The sequence below is a fragment of the Dendropsophus ebraccatus genome, chromosome 3 (assembly GCF_027789765.1).
Source record: "Dendropsophus ebraccatus isolate aDenEbr1 chromosome 3, aDenEbr1.pat, whole genome shotgun sequence".
Classification (NCBI taxonomy): domain Eukaryota; kingdom Metazoa; phylum Chordata; class Amphibia; order Anura; family Hylidae; genus Dendropsophus; species Dendropsophus ebraccatus.
Genome location: NC_091456.1, coordinates 16204341 through 16221860, shown reverse-complemented (window position 1 = coordinate 16221860; position 17520 = coordinate 16204341). Strand labels below are relative to the sequence as shown.

Here is a 17520-nt window from a genome sequence, read left to right as displayed (position 1 = left end):
ATCAGGTCATAAAGGAAACCAGAGATTTCTCCTCTTTTCAAATCCATTCCTGGCTTTGGCTTCCAAAATCTGTCCGATAAATCTTTCTGTGTAAACGCACCCTTACACAGAACGATGGTCGTTAGTTACAATCATTATTTCAATCGTTATTATGATCGTTTATTCCAAAACAATGAACAATGTGCAATTACAATGAGCGATTAGTGAACAAATGCAGAACCTGAGCGAACGAATGTGGAATTACAGCAAACGATTAGCGATAATTTTAGGTTCCAATCTAAATCAACGACATACGAACGATTTTTTGATCGTTGCCTGCAATAAGAACGATTTTCGTTTAAATTCGAACGATATAACGATTTTTTGCACGATTATCGTCCCGTGTAATAGGGCCCTTAGTGCATATTGTAATCTGATCTGTACAGATTAGTGAACAGTTTATAGTTGGTTAATAAATGTCTGAACATTTTTATTACAATTGTCTAACACTTGGGACATATCTGTTCCCTTTCTGGGACAGTCCGTATTGGATCAGTATCACCGTCTCCTATATTTGTAAGCCAGTGCTAAAATTAGTCCTGGCAAATTGCCTTCCCCAAAGGCAATGGGTCAAACGGTGCACCTGTGAAGCAGCTCAACCCTGTGTCATGTACACTGACTGGACGGCACAAGGCGAGACCTTAATGTTATGCACTGGTAAATAGACTTATGGTTCGGCATATTGACCTGGTATATTCGGACTCCTGCTATTCTGTGCGTTAACATCTGCACCGCTTGGTTGGCAAAATCTCTTTCTTCCAGCAATGGACGGCAAGACAGAAGATCTGGTATGTACTGGCTGTGACCTGTGTCATGTCTCCTGCTGCAGGGCAGTTATGTGTAGTAAATAGCCTGGTGGACTGGCCGCATGTCCTGACAAACATGACGGAGGGTTGAATGTATTTCAGAATTTTGAGACTAAAAAGTTGCAAAGTTTTTGTGGGTTGGCACTTCAGCGGATGAGGTGGCATTGATAAATCTGACCTTATACAGTCCCTATAGGTGTCTGACACACCCTGCTGCATCATCGCTTATCCTTAACGTGCGTTCACATGGGACTGAGTTAGCCGAAAGAGACGCAGCACTAAAAAATTATTGCAATTTATTGTATTACAGCTGCAGTTCAAAAGAACACATTGAGTTGTATGCAGCTGTCACTCAATAGTCAAAATGAATCAGTCTGCTCCAAGTCACTGTACAACCCCAGTCTTACTGTTCCTTATGAAAAGTGACCCCTCTAGTGCGTTGTTTTTTTTGTTTGTTCTTTTTAAAGGTGTTGTTCAAAATTCTTTCAAATTAACTGGTCCCCACAACTGCCAGACATTTATAATTTACTTCTATTTAAAAATCTCAAGTCTTCCCATACTTATCAGCTGCTGTATGTCCTGCAGGAAGTGGTGAATTCTTTCCAGTCTGACACAGTGCTCTCTGCTGCCACCTCTGTCCATGTCGGGAACTGTCCAGAGCAGCAGCAAATCCCCCATAGAAAACTTCTCTCAATGCTGGAAAGGATACACCACTTCCTGCAGAACATACGACAGCTGGTAAATACTGAAAGACTTCTGATTTTTTTTAATAGAAGTTAGTTACAAATCCCTGGTACTTTCTGGAATCCGTTGATTTAAAATACAGTGGTGCCTTGGATTACGAGCATAATTCGTATTGGGACCGCGCTTGTAATCCAAATCCACTCTTACACCAAAGCAAATTTTCCCATAAAAAAATAACTGATTTGCAGACAATTGGTTCCAGACCCCAAAAATAATGTATATTTACATATGTACGTACATATGTACATACCACTGTATGTGTTTGTGTATATATACTGATATTTATATCTATAATTTTTTTTTTTGTGAATTACCTCTTTAATTTTTGGTAGATTTTACATAATGACTTCAATGGGATGAAAAAAAAACAAAAAAACAAAATCCAACAGGTGAACTTGAAGGGGTTGTCTGGGACTTTCAATAAACTAGCATCGCATTGACTTCTGTGGGTGTTGTATGTTCTGTATACACTTTCATTATTTATATCTTGCTCTCACGGCAAGTCACACGACCACTTTATCATTTCTTTGAACCTGATATCATAGGAAGCAATATCTATTTCCTATTCCTTCCACTGGACATGATCACGGGTGGAGCAGGTGTCCCTCCCATGGCCTGGAATTCCATGTCGATTTTAGCCCCCCCCCCCCAAAAAAAAATAAAAAAATAAAATTGTGGGTGGAGCTTATACCGGAGCTCCGTAGAAACTGTAGCAGAAAGGACATCATGACACAGGGGCTGATGGCTGCCTTGTAGGTGGTTAGCCATGTTGTCTTGTAGTGTTGGAGTTCAACAAGGCAGCTATCAGCCCCCACTCTCCTCCATGTTATGCTGCCCATTCTGCTGCAGTTTCTACTGAGCTCTAATATTAGCTCCACCTACAGAGGCGGGGCTAATAGCTCCACCTACAGAGGCGGGGCTAAAATCAATATGGAATTCCAGCCGGACCCCTGCCCCACCCTCCTTACTCCACCTGTGATTATGTTATATATGTGGTCATGTGACACAAGAAGAGCTAGAAATAAATAACGTGTAGATAGAACATTCAGCACCCACAGAAGTCAATGCAATGTTAGTTTATTGAAAAGCCCCGGACAACTCCTTAGGGTATGTTCACACACTTAACAATATGTCCCTTGGGTTTTTGTCACATACTGTACTCTTGATTCAATCTTAAGGGAGAAGTCCAGCAATTTTTTAAATTTCAAAACCATCAAGGGGAATATAACAAAAAACACTACTTTCCTCTCCCCGTGCCTGTGAAGCACCGTGTCACCACTCTGGGACACCCGCCAGAAGGGGGGGGGAAACACATGGGATTGCCCAATCAGCAATCATGGACGGTAGTGCTGTCCCACCCCAGTCAAGGACAGCTGTTTCGGAGTATTTGCCCCTCATCAGTGTGGAGTAGGATTCTGGCCAGTGGGAGCAATGCCTAGTAAGTGCATGCAAAAGGATGCTGGTTGACCTCAGGGCGATCAACCAAAACACCAGAATCCTACTCCACACTGATGAGGGGCAAATACCCCGAAACAGCAGTCTGTGGATGAATACCTTGCTTGGGTGGTTTCCTTGACTGGAGACATTCCTTGGCTTGGTTGTTCCTTCCCGGAGGAAGGTCTGGCTAGCTCACTCACGTCAAGACACGTGATGGTGTCTCTGCAGTGTTCTTTTGCATATTTTACTTCCCAGGGGGCAATATTCTAGAATACACTGACGTCGAGACATGTGAGGGTGTTTCTGCGGTGTTTAGGTTGATCTCCCCGAGGTCAACCAGCGTCCTTTTCCACCCCAGTCACTGACTGGCTGAACAGGCAGTCCATCAACTGGGTTGTGACGTTTCAGCCATAGGAAATCCCGAAGCCTGGCGGGGGTCCCGGAGCAGCAAGCCAGCGCTGCAAAGGCAGAGGAAGAGTTACCAAGTGATTCTTTATTATGTTCCCCTCCGCCAGCTGTGAAATTTTCAGAATTACTATACTACTTCTTTAATTTTGGCCATAGACGCATATTACACCCATTCAATGGGGCAAATTGTCATCTGGCATCTTCTACACCAGGGGTATGGAACCTTGGCTCTCCGGCTGTTGCAAAACTACAACTCCCATTAAACCTGGACAGCCAAAGCTTTAGCTTTGGCTGTCCAGGCATGATGGGCGTTGTAGTTTTGCAACAGCCAGAAAGCGAAGGTTCCCTACTCCCTTGTTCTACACCTAAAACAATAGGCAGAAAATAAGTGACATTCCGCATACTCCTTAGTATTCTGAATGCTCCCTGGGGTGTGAATCCTTATAGATTGTGTGCGCTTATATTACAGGTATAGGGATATAGCTATTATTTTAATTTCGAGACGGATAAAAGTGTTAATATGTTTTCACCATACAGTTTATTAAGTATATTCCACCCCAAGATAAGCAAACTGTGGAATAATACAGTGAAAATTCTTTCTGCTAAAGTTTTTAATAAGAGTGGCTGATTATTAGCAGAGGATGATGATTTCTAGTGCTGCCACGCTGGAGAGAATAAAGGCAAGTGTTTCTGTGCAGCAAAGCCAGGAAATGACTTTGTATACCTGGATGGAGATAATCTGTATTAGCCGATGAAAGGGCACAGCTGAATCTTTTCTAATACGCGACTCCACCCCTCGGAAGGGATAATAGCATACTGCAGGCTCTGATTTCATTCCGCATGTAACACTATGCAACGTCTCCGTCAGTTTAGCGATGGGTCCTCGGATTACCTTATTGTAGAGCGTCGATGGTGGAAGTTGAAGAAAAGTTTAATCCTTAGCGTTTGTTACAGAGGAGTCCCTATCCTGCAGAATCAGATGCAGAGTACGTCTGCAGATCACAACTGTGAGTATTAGTCGGTATTCTGTTATTTATTAAATATAGAAGGTGGATACATGGCATTAGCACGTTTATAGGTATTGTGCACCGTGGATTTATTTGGTGTATATATATATATATATATATATAATATAATATTTATTTATTATTAATATTAATTTATTTTTTACTATTTATTTTTTACTATTTTGGTAAAAGAGTAGGGTGAAGCCACTTTCAGATTTTTTGCAGAAATTTCTGCATCTCTCATTCTTTGGAATGGGGCTTGTAGGAAGTAATGTGTTTTTTGTGTTTTTTTTCGCTAAACCAACATTTATTGTGATACCTAAAAGGTAATTTTCTGCAATCTACAAGGACTAAAGGACGATGGACGCAACACACATGGATGTAATGGATGTCTATAAGTACCTAACAGATTCTTTACCTAGCAATGCTGCAGGTAGTTAGGCTGGTGAAGTGTGTGCGCTTGTACTTGGGGCTTATGTGGATAAGGAAAGCATTCTTTTTCTGGTGCAAGTTGAATCATCAATATCTTTCCATTAGGTGTTAAAGGGGTTATCCAGCGCTACAGAAACATGGCCACTTTTCCCCCTATCTTGTCTCCAGTTCAGGTGCAGTTTGCAATTAAGCTCCATTTACTTAAATGGAACTGAGTTTGAAACCCCACCCAAACTGGAGACAAGAGAGGGGGAACGTGGCCATGTTTTTGTAGCGCTGGATAACCCCTTTAATAGGTTTACTTTATGGTGCGTTTACACAGGCAGATTTATCTGACCAATTTTGGAAGCCAAAGTCAGGAATGGACTTGAAAAGACAGGGAATTTCAGTCTTTCCTTTATGACCTGCACCCTGTTTATAGTCTGTTCCTGGCTTTGGCTTCAAAAATCTGTCAGATAAATCTCTCTGTGTAAACGCACCATTAAACATGTAATCTTTTGCCTTGTGTCAGTCTGAGCCTTGTGTAAGCTTCCCTCCCAGTACAAGCAGTAACTGGCACCTTTATAGTAGTGGTTGTCAGGACCTGCTGGGAGTTGTAGTTTTGCACCAGCTGGAGTGCCGCAGTTTTAGAAACGACTGTTCTATGGAAATACAGCCCAAATAAGAATGTTGTGCAAACCTTGTTATATGATTATTATAGTGTTATTCTCTATAGCCACCAGCATGTATATATATATATATATATATATATATATATATATATATATATATATATATGTTTGTATAGATTATTTGGTAGCATTTAAAGTTGCACTTTATATTCTAAATTCATTCCCATTCTGGCCTGATCTATGCTTGCTTTTATCACACACAGAAATATAATTGCAATCATATTATGAGTAACAAAAGTTATATTGACAGCTAGAATGAGTTAATACAGCAAGTCAATATTTGCAGTGTTGACCCTTCTTCAGGACCTCTGCAATTCTCCCTGGCTGCTCTCAATCACCTTCTGGACCAAATCCTGACTGATAGCAGTCCATTCATGCACAATCAATGCTTGCATTTTGTCAGAATTTGTTGTTTTTTGTTTGTCCACCCGTCTTTTGATGATTGACCACAAGTTCTCAATGGGATTAAGATCTGGGGAGTTTCCAGGCCATGGACCCAAAATCTCTATGTTTTGTTCCCTGAGCCACTTAGTTATCACCTTTGCTTTATGGCAAGGTGCTCCATCATGCTGGAAAAGGCCTTGTTGATCGCCAAACTGCTCTTGGACGGTTGGGAGAAGTTGCTCTTGGAGGACATTCTGGTACCATTCTTTATTCATGGCCGTGTTTATAGGCAAGACTGTGAGAGAGCCGATTCCCTTGGCTGAGAAGCAACCCCACACATGAATGGTTTCAGGATGCCGGTTACAGTTGGCATGAGACAAGACTGGTGGTAGCGCTCACCTCGTCTTCTCCCAATAAGCTGTTTTCCAGATGTCCCCTAGCAACCAATCAGATTCCACCTTTCATTTTCCAAAGAGTCTGTGAGGAATAAAAGGTGGAATCTGATTGGTTGCTAGGGGCAACTGGGCCAGTTTCACTTTACACCATGTTAGATAAATCTCCCCCTGTATGTTTCCTGTTAGATGCAATACACACACACACACATTTAACCCCACATTTGGCACACGGGTACATTGGGTGCCTGAGAAGATTTGTGTAATGGTCCTGACCTTGGCCAGCCTTAGGCTGCATTCACATATCCTGTAAATTACGGGCCATATGGATGGGGAAGCCCTGTCATGGATTATTCGCCCGACATGATGTACCAATATCCTGCCAAAAGCGGGGAGACTCTTTAAATCTCTGCGGCACTGTAGTGGCAGAGTCGCTCAATTTTGATCTTTGAAAAGTGCACAAGCACAAATTACTGCACAAATGATATATTACCCCTTAGGCCCCGTTCACACAGAGCAAGATGTTCATTCTTCAGCGCCGAGAGATGCCCATAGAGTGTGTAGATTGTGACACGGAGGCTGGCGGCATCAGACCGCTCTTGCTCTGTGTGAACGGGGCCTTATTCTTTTTATTGTGGAGCAAAGAACAAATAGGACAGTATAAGAGAAAACTTTAGTGTATAACTGTTCACCCCCCCCCCTAAAGTCAGTACCATCTATCTTTCTCATGGACCAGTTTTCCATGTGTCACTATGGGGGTGGTATTTTTGGTTTTGCACTAGACATAGCGTTTTCCTTGGTAGCCATTGGGGTAAATTTTGGTCTCACCTGAGCAGAGCACCTTCCTCCGTACATTTGGAGAGACTCCCCAATGCCTCTTCCATACAGCCCAGCAGTATGGAGTGTACGGCTTATTGTGGTGGTATGGACAGATCCTCCAGTCCTCTGCAGCTTTTTCAGGGTTACTTTTGGTCTCTGTGCTGCCTCTCTGATTCATGCCCTCCTTGCCCGGTCTGAGAGTTTTGGCGGACTCTCTTTTTCGGCAAATCTGTTTTTGTTCCATGTTCTTTCCAGTTGTTATTGGTTTTGATGGTGCTCCGGGGTTCATCAGAGATTTGGATAATTTTTTAAAACCCAACCCTGACTTCTCAACAACTTGAGGGGGGGGGAGTGGCCATGTTTTTGTAGCGCTGGATAACCCCTTTAAGCAAGGGCTGCAAGGACATCAGTAACAATATCTGTGCAACCCTTGCTAACCGATTATCGGGCTGTGTAATAGGCCCAGTAAACTAGCGCTGATCTGGCATTGTTTATAGTATTAATCGGCCCTAAAGAACATGGCCTGTTGGTGGACCATGAGGACTGGAATTGAGACGCACTGATATAGAAATGTCCTGGGCCTTCATGGTGTTGCTTGGTTAGTGGGGCCTCTTGCTTTATGGCGTTGCAACCTCTGGGGCCTTTTAGAGAAGGTGTGTATACACTGACAGACCATGTGGCACTTAGATATGGCTTCATATGTGAAGGAGCCAAATATGTATTTACCCCCGTTCTTACCATTATGCCATCTGAGGTCCTTTAACATTGACGTTCTTGTTACCATTGCACATGGCTGGGATATATTAGGCAGTAAGCAAGTTCTTCAAGATTATGTATTGGAAGTAGGAAACATAGAGAAGCAAAAGATTCCGGAAGACTTTGACTATGCCAAAATTAAAGAAGGGAAAACAGAAGTGTATTCATCCCGAGTGACCAGGAGCCATTCCTCATCGCCTCCAAAGGATAAGGCTACGTCTCTTGTTCCCACTTTATTGCTTTCCTCTTCTTCTCCACTTAAAAGTCTCCATAAAGCTTTTCCCTGGCTTCATATTTGTTCATCACTAAGTAATCTTCCTACCGCAGAGTGAAGACAGACTGTCAGCTTCACTGAGGTTACCTTGCCCAGAAGTCTGCTACTTCTGATGATTTGCTATAGAGAGTTAGGATCCTGTTCTCCTATTTTCTGTGTGTACGGAGATTAACAATTAACTCCATACTTATAGTTATGGTCTCCTTCCCCTAGTTCTAAATCTGCCTTTTTCTGCTGAAGACACAGAAAACTGTGTGTGAGCTGTTCTCTCCATCTCTGCTCCGTACCCCCTCCTACCTCCTCCTTTCCGGGACAACACTATCCCTCGCCGGCTGTTTCTGCACTCTGTAATGCCGGAAGGGTTAATGTGAGGTCACCAGCAACTTGACCTCAGATTAACCCTCCCAGATATCAGGGACCCTTGCAATGTCAGTAATCGTAATAATAGAAAACATCTTGTTAAATGGCTACAAAACCCTGCTTTGTTTTCATATTTCTCCCTGATTATTAGTAATTGTGCATCTTATTATTCCCCTGCAGTGTTATTTTTCAGCATAGGTTACCAGCTGCTCCTGCTATGAGTAATGTGTTGGACTGGATGCCCTAGTGAAGCTGACAATACCGCAGCTATTTTTAAATATATATATACACTGCAATCTGTACAGTCTCTGTGGGTCTCTTGTATCTAACTTCAAATAGAAAGTTCTTTTTTATGTGTCTCATTATCTCCTCTTGTAAGAATATCTGCTCAACATTTTCCCACAAATGCCATTTGCATAGTTGACAAAAGCGCAGAAGATGGCGGCTATCTGAGTAATTAAAATGGGGGGAAAAATCGGGATGAACACAATCTACCGTTCCTGTATATACCTCTACTCCCACTATTATACACTTGCACTTCGGAACCTCGGTGAAATATCTGGAGTGAGTGATTGATGGAAGAGAACGCCACCTAGCAATTGTATATACATTCCTAAGATAAAAAAAGAGTGACTCTCTCACTAAGGTGTCTAACTCACAAAACATCGTGAAGTAAAGGACAGGATTATAATTAAAGAAGAAAAAAATATTTAATCAACTGGTGGCAGAAGGTTATACAGATTTGTAAATTCTTTAAAAAAAACTCAAACGTTTCAGTACTTATCAGCTGCTGTATGTCCTGCAAGAAGTGGTGTATTCTTTCCAGTCTGACTCAGTTCTCTCTGCTGCCCCCTCTGTCCATGTCAGGAACTGTACAGAGCAGCAGCAAATCCCAAGAGAAAACCTCTCCTGCTCTGGACAGTTCCTGACATGGACAGAGATGGCAGCAGAGAGCACTGTGTCAGACTGAAAAGAAATACACCACTTCCTGCAGGAGATACGGCAGCTGATAAGTACTGGAAGACTTGAGTTTTTTTTTTTTTTTTTTTAAACAAGCAATTCACAAATCTTCCTGATGAATAGATAAAAGCAGTGAGCACTCGCCCAAATATGCTGTATAAAATGTCCATTTATTTTATATCTTCCTTAGAGCAGGGGCAGAGAGTGTAGCAGGCATGTGCTCAACGTCCATTTTGTGTGGGAACAGCACATTAGCGAAAGTTGTGAAAATACTGACAGTGGCGGGGAGCTGGACAGGTAAGTATGTCCCCGCAGGAGCATAAATTAGTAGTTTATGCCAGACAATTCCCCTAATTGCTGCTCCATTGCCTCGGCAGGGAGGTTTTTCATCAGGCCTGCAAAGCTCATTGTCCTATTCATAATAGAATTACTGTACTTTTTGCTTTTATAAGACAAATTTTATAGCGAAAAAACCATCTTGCTAAAAAGTGACTGCATCTTATATTGTGCAGACAGGGTGACCTGACACTGCCAGACCCTCCTGACTGCTTCTCTACAAGGCGCTGATTCAGCCCTGTGCCCGACTGCCGAGCGACCTGTGCAGCTACTGACAGCAGCACAGTCCTCTCTCCTGCCGGACACTGATCATTGAGAGCAATCTGGATGTGATGTGCGTCATCTGCTACATGTAAAAAATCGTAGAAAATGTGTCAACAATGTATATAGTATAACAGTGTATAGCACCGTGTGTGTCTGTAAGTATGTTTATGTAGCAGAGGTGTGTGTATATTTTTATATAGTTTTTCCTGTTTTCAGTTGTCTAAGCGAGGGGTGCGTCTTATAGGGGGGGTTCCATGGAGAGATGGCAGCAGATTGTTGCTATATGAGGCAAACGACTACAACGATCGGCCAATAATCATTCCGTGTAATAGGGCCTTTAGAAATGGGAGAATGCATTCTTTATTTTCCACCAGTCGGCTATTGCTGTGTGGTTAAAGCCTGAAGATTATAATTAATTTCTTATACAGTGTTCATCATTTCTGGATTGTAAAAAAACAAATTGTAATTGCTCAACAATTTTCATCTACTAGATCGGCGCTCGCTTGCCCGGCCTATTAGGCGGCTCGATTATTAAGGGCTGAACAGGCATAGTTAGTGATGTCCATGCAGCCTTTGCTGCATATATAAAAATAATAAAGTTATTACTTACCTCTCCAGGCTCTCCTGCATCCTCCTGGCTTTTTCCCACTAATCCCAGCTGCCGCTGAAGTTTCTATACCGCAATTTAGAGATTGCTTTAAAAACTTCAGCAGCGGCTGCGGTGAGCCGGGAATGTGGACAGTCAGTCAGCTGATCTTAAAGGGGAACTCCAACCAAAATGAAAATCTGCCTGCAGGCTGGGGGGGGGCATTATAAAAGAAGTTCTATTTACCTGTCCCCATGCCCCTGTAGTGCTGTTAAACAGTCTCTCAGATCCCTGCCAGAACTAATTTTCCACCTGGTTCTGTTGCTGTTTTGTTGTCCCACCACGGGTGTTGCTATTGGTTATGCCCTTCGTAAAAGCCTGTACTTTTAATAGTAAGTGGTAATGTAGTAGTACCAGAGTTTTGCCACAAGATGTCGTTGTTATTACTTTGTGTATTCAGATATTGAACAGCTGTAGGAACCAAAGGGTTATTGTTTTGTTTGTGTATCACACTGATCTGCACACCAATGAAAGTTCTTTCTTCGCTTCACCTATCATCTCTCTCTTTGCTTCTGTACACGCACTCCTCACCCACTCACAGCACACCCTTACAGACACTTACATGCACGGTAGGAAGGAAGTCTCATGGGAAGAGGAAGTGTAGGGTCTTTTGCCTTTGGATTCTGTAGGGGAAGGACGCAAGCTAGAATGCTCCCTGCAGCAGTCAAGTTGGGCCCTGGCTCCTGCCAGGTCCCCAGTCTAAGTGGTGGTCTAGACGGACAGTACATGCATCTAGATATCGAAAGGACAAGTCATCCTAACCCACGCCGTGGACCAGAGGGAAAAGTTGCTAGAAGCCTATCTCGCAGCGCGGGTGTCATCAGAGAACTCTGACTACTCTGCTCATACCAGGTAACAAGGTCTGGGGCTTGTGTCACCCTCTAGGACGGGTCACCTGACACTGGTGGGCAATAGGTGGTGTAAAGACCAAGAGAGTCAAAACACAGGCACAAGTATTTTCTCTCTACTCTCAAGTATATTCTTCTATTTCTACCCCCTGAAGTTCCAGCAGAGCACAGTACTACATTGAGTTGGGACTCTCTTGACATCCTCCTCTCTGCTCTTCTGATCCCCTTTTCTACCTCTCATCCTCTCATCACGCAACTCAGTTGGCACGGCTGTATCACTCCTTCTACTCTCAGTGCAGATCTGGACTTTAAAGTATTAAGTAACTTATCAAGTGTAAATTATTGTATCAAGGCAAAGTTGTATTATCTGCTGCCTACCGCAAGAATCTTCAGAGTAAACAAGATTCTATTTATGCTAAAGAGACTCTGTGATTCTTCACTAAGCACCGACACAGCACACACACCTTCCTTGGGTCATCTCCCCTTTCTGTGGGTGGCAGTGTCACTACTCTACTCCGGACCACCGTGACAATAGCCCAAGGGACCCCCAAATAACCCGGCAGGTCGCTGTTCACAGGGGAACGAGGTAGAGCCAGGGCACCAAAATAAAAGCAGGTGTGTCACCATACCTGTGTATGGCGTCACGACATATTACCATCGGGCAATGCTATATCTCGGCCAACCACCCGACCCCGCTAATAGATTGCCTGCTGAGCCAGTCAGTGACTGCAGTGGTGTCCTGCCCCAGTGGGCAATCCGTCAGCTGGGCCATCACTCATGACATCACTGGAGTAGGAGATCCAGGAGGCCGGCGGGGTGCGGGATTGATAAGGCGGCACTGTGGGGGCACGGGTAAGTAGAGCTTCTTTATTATTTCCCCCCCTGCCTGCAGACAAATTTTCATGCATGTCATAATTACATATATTGTGTGCGGCTATTTAGCTCCTTACATATACTGTACATTCTCTAGGTCATCTAGTAAGGTGAACTTATTTATGCCTTTTGGAAAAGCAGTCACTGGTGACAAGTGCCCTTTCAAACATCCACAACTAGTGACCTGGTCCTCAGACATCAGTAGGATGAACCCCCCCACAGCGGCCCGGATCAAGTGCTTCTCCTGCTCTTTACACGGTCAGACCCCTTCAACCTGGATCAAAGATTTTTCTCTTTGAAACGCTGATTCTAAAAACCTTTTGATTTTTAAAGGTGCATCGGCTAAGCCCTCAAATAAAGGTCTCCGATCTGTTTTATCTCACTAGCTTTCCTTGTGGATATAACCCTAGTGACTGCAGTTACAGCCTACGGAGGTTAAATCAAACAAAATTTTGTAATTTACTTCTATTAACAAATCTCAAGTCTTCCAGAACTTAACAGTTGCTGTATGTCCGGCAGGAAGTGGTGTATTCTTTCCAGTCTGGGATTTGCTGCTGCTCTGGACAAAGGTGGCGGCAGAGAGCACTGTGTCAGATTGGAAAGATTACACCACTTCCTGCAGGACATCCAGCAGCAGATAAGTACTGGAAGACAAATACAAATCTCTGACACTTTCTGACACCAGTTGATTCGAAAGTAAAACTGGAGTACTCCTTTAATGTTAACTGATTTAGATATAAAGATATGATATGAGAACATAAATTATAATATATCCATATTTGCTATAACAAAGACAAAGTGATGATTTAGGGTTAGTTATCTGTATTTCAGGTGAAACGAGGGCATTTGTAGAAATATTGTATAGTCATGTGTAAGTATTCTTCAGCCCGTTCCTGATGCTATGTCTCCCCCTTATTATGAGTAAACACAACTCTCAGCCTCCCTCCCACTGTGATGACAGAACACGATATACGGAATACGATCTGCAGATGGTTATCAGCCAGTGTGCTCCCACCCACGTCCACAAGCCTCAGCGAGCTTGGTTCATTGATGCTGCACGCTTCACTCACCAGGTACAGGGGAAGCGTGGAACAGTCTCTTCCTCAGTAACTACACATACAGCTTCCATGGCTGCACCATCTGCTCTCGACTCTTCTCTTGGAGCCTAAAAAAAAAAAAAAAATCACACTCCTTTCCGCCTTTGGGATTAAGCCGAGTCTTTTATCTTTCTTTATCGAAAATTAAATCGCACAAAAAGGAATTCTAGGTATTCAAGGAAGAGAAGAACCTGCTCCGGCTTCACTACCTGTCTTATAACCGGCACATAGAGAGTGGACCCCATGGAGGCACACTGACTTTGTGGTTTTAGTCATTCGCAGTCCGTGCCTAGGATCCTTGGAACCGACTCCGGACTTGTTTAAGAAATACTTGTTTTCTTGAATATCCCATGGAAGGAGATCTATTATTCTAGTAAAATATACTATATCCTTGGACTATCCAATTTTAAGTGACTTATCATTTCACCTGGACTCCTTAAAAATACTTGTCACCACCCAACCCAATGTCCCTTGGCTTCCGACACTTGTGAAGTATGGGACAGATCTGGAGGACTCTTTGTTTTCCATGGAGGTTAAGTTTCGAGTTTTTCTCGATTCCTCATGAAGAATCACCTTTACTTCTTCCTTTTTTTTCAACGACTTTCTAGGTTTTTATTCCTTCTCGACAATAAATGGGACAGGGCACCTATCATACAGAGGAGGCCAAAAAGGTAAAAAAATAATAATTTATTCCAATATAAAAGGGCTGGATATGGCGGACAAAGTTAGTAATAGTCAGGGAGCGGGTGGGAGGAAAGATAAGGTTACTGTTATGGAGAAGACGGGATGAATCACCAGCAGTCACCGAGGAATAAACTTCACCGTGATATGGAGATAATTAGTCTAAGGTTGTGGGAATGTTCGGATCTCTTCCATCTGGAGATAACGGAACACTGACACAGCAGAATAGAACACTCATGACAGCCGATTGGCTCATAGGTCAGAATGATACATTAATGTTTCGGGATTGTATTGATTTTTTTTTGTTATTTTTAGGATATGCTTAGTAACACGATATTGTCAGTTGTTATGTGTTATGTTCTGCACTGTTCCATCTACGGCTTTTACATTGACCTCAAAAGGAAAAGATGGATATTTTTTATTTATTTTTCTTGATTCTGACCTCTAATATATATATATATATATATATATATATATATATATATATATATATATATATATTTTTTTTATATATATATTAATATATATTAATATATATATATATATATTAATGTATATATATATATATTAATGTATGTATATATATATATTAATGTGTATATATATATATATATATATATATATATATATATATATATATATATTGTGGCATCATGATGACTTTGTGGCATCTAACTATCCTGGCGTTCTGTTCTAGGGGAAGAGCAATGATCATGCTGTTACTCCCCAGGAAGATTTGCACACCGACACCAAAGCTGAAAAACCAAGAAGGGACAAGGAGAAGAAAAAGTTGGTGAGTAATTACATAGACTAGAAAGGGTTAACCGGCCTATGAGGGGGGGGGGTACTACTAGTTTAACAATGCAAATGTAATCTGCTTTATTCTTCTGCTGCATCGCAATGTATAAGTAGACGCAAAGAGTTCCCTCTCCGTAGAACACACAATCCCAAGTGATGGTAAAGATTCCATTAACTTGTAATGGGTTGGTCAGGATTCTATTTAGTTTAATTGAGGCCATCAACAGCAAAGGCAACCTAATGGGAAGACCCTAATAGTAGTGTGATCAGAGCCTTAACAATCAGATTGTTAACAGAGATGTAAATATGCTTTGCCCACCTTAAAGGGGTACTCCGACATTCTTTTTTACTTTCATATCAACTGGGGTCATAAAGTTTATATAGATGTGTAATTTACTTCTAGTTAAAAATCTGAAGTCTTCCACTACTTATCAGGTGCTGTTTGTCCTTTGGGAATTGGTGTATTCTTTCTAACGTAACATGGGGCTCTCTGCTGCCACCTCTGTCCATGTCAGGAACTGTCTAAAGCAGGAGAGGTTTTCTATGGGGATTTGCTACTGCTCTGGACAGTTCCTGACATGGACAGAGGTGGCAGCAGAGAGCACTGTCAGACTGAAGAGAATGCACTACTTCCTGCAGGACATACAGCAGCTGATAAGTACAGGAAGACTTGAGATTTTTAAATAAAGGTAAATTACAAATCTGTAAAACGTTGTCATTTCTTTTGAAAGATTCCCCTCCCCCCCAGGGTACTCTCTTAACTGGTTTCCTACCAGTGTATTGTGTATTGTGTATATGTGTTTAGTTCATCTTAGTAAGAATTGCAGAGTGATTATTATTATTTATAATTTTTTATTATTATTATTATTATTATTATTATGATGAATATTACAGTCAAATCATCAGAGTAGTCAAAAAAAATGTTTAAGGCTAGGTTCACACTGCGCTTTTGCAGTCCGTTAACCTATACGTATAGGGAGAAAACGGATGCAGAAACTGATGCAATTGTGTGTCATCCGTCTGGATCCGTTTTTCCATTGACTTCTATTATTAAAAAAAAAAAAAAAAATATTGAAATGGATGCGTTTTTTTTAACGGACACAAAAGTAGTGTTGACTATGTTTTTCTGTTCGAGGGAGAGAGGAATCAGGCAATTTGAATTTTGACCACCTGACCCTTTTGTTCTAAGAAGGATCAGCCGCCACCATCAGTGTTTGGCAATGGCTCCTCCTGTTGCAAAACTACAACTCCCATCATGCCTGGACAGCTTTGGCTGTTCAGACATGATGGGAGTTGTAGTTTTGCAACAGCTGGAGGACCGAAGGTTCCCTACCCCTGTTCTATAGTCTCTCAATATTTGAGAGTAAATGCATTTGCTCCTGTTATATATAGCGGTAATATTGGTTTTACCATCTTTCTTTTATGCTCATGTTTTTTTTATACCAATTCTATGTAACCATTCACCTAATTTTGGTCTAAACTAGTAAAAATCTAATAAACTGAGTGTATAGGAATATATTACGTGCTGTAATTGGTTTCAAGACAGATGGCACCCCAACAGGATTACCCAGCATGAAAGTAGGTCACGATGCGGGGAAAAAAATGTAATCCTTTCTATTAACAAAATAAAAAGTTTTCATCATTATAACAGTACAGGAAAAATAGAAAATAACCATTGGTGTCAATGATAATACATACAGGTAATAAGCCATCGTACATTCTACCGGGTTACCAAGGGTTAAAGCGAATGTAACATCAGTACATTCACTTCAAAATGTCACTGTTGTTTTATTTTTTTTGCAGAAATCAATAGTCCAGGCAATTTTAAGAAACTTTGTAATTGGGTTTATTAGGCAAATATGCCATTATCTGCATTCAAAAAGACTTTCCCCAGGTCACCCCCCCTCTACTCCTCTCACATCCACTGCTCATTATCAGGAAATCTCGACTCTTTTACATCAGTCGAGCCCTGTGTAACCTATGGAGAGAGGAGGAGGGAGATTAGTCGCCAGCAGAGAACATTCAGAGGTCAGTGCTGACCTCAGAGTGATAGCCGGTGATCCTGTTCTAGTGCCTCATCTCCCTCCACCCCTCCCCTCTCCATAGAAAACCATGAAGACAGGGGGGAGAGCTTCAAACTGCTTTTTCATGATAAAAATGCATTTTTCGGCCAATAAACCCAATTACAAAGTTTCTTAAAATCGCCTGTACTATTGATTTCAGCAAAAAAAAAAAAAGTAAACGACATTGACACTTTAAGTTGCACATGGATAGAACCTCGCTGGCGCAGGGAAAGCTGGTGCCACGGCCCTTGCTTTGAACCGCGGCCAAGTTCCCGCGTACATTGCTGTTCTGTTCCGGGGCACTGGTCGGGGGTGAAACACTGGAGGCGGGGTGGCATGTACCCAGTGGGAGGAAACTCCCGCCCCTCTGACACAACTCCATTGATTCTAATGGAGCTGCGTCATAGAGGGGCAGGGTTTCCTCC

The 17520-nt window shown here is 42.1% G+C and overlaps 1 protein-coding gene across 15 annotated transcripts in view; it reads left to right on the top strand.

Annotated features, from left to right (window-relative positions):
• The first annotated feature begins 681 nt into the window (after nt 1-681).
• RIMBP2 (RIMS binding protein 2) overlaps nt 682-17520 on the top strand; it is a 312677-nt gene continuing 295838 nt past the window's right edge. For 3 of the 15 annotated variants that reach the window (XM_069960975.1, XM_069960981.1, XM_069960974.1), the window contains exons 1-2: nt 14161-14224; nt 14932-15027. In XM_069960975.1, the coding sequence (XP_069817076.1) occupies nt 14186-14224; nt 14932-15027 (135 nt within the window). In that variant the 5' untranslated portion in view covers nt 14161-14185. Of the gene's footprint in view, nt 828-14150; nt 14225-14931; nt 15028-17520 lie in introns of those variants that run through there. The other 12 variants (XM_069960983.1, XM_069960995.1, XM_069960980.1 and 9 more) reach the window with 7 other exon arrangements.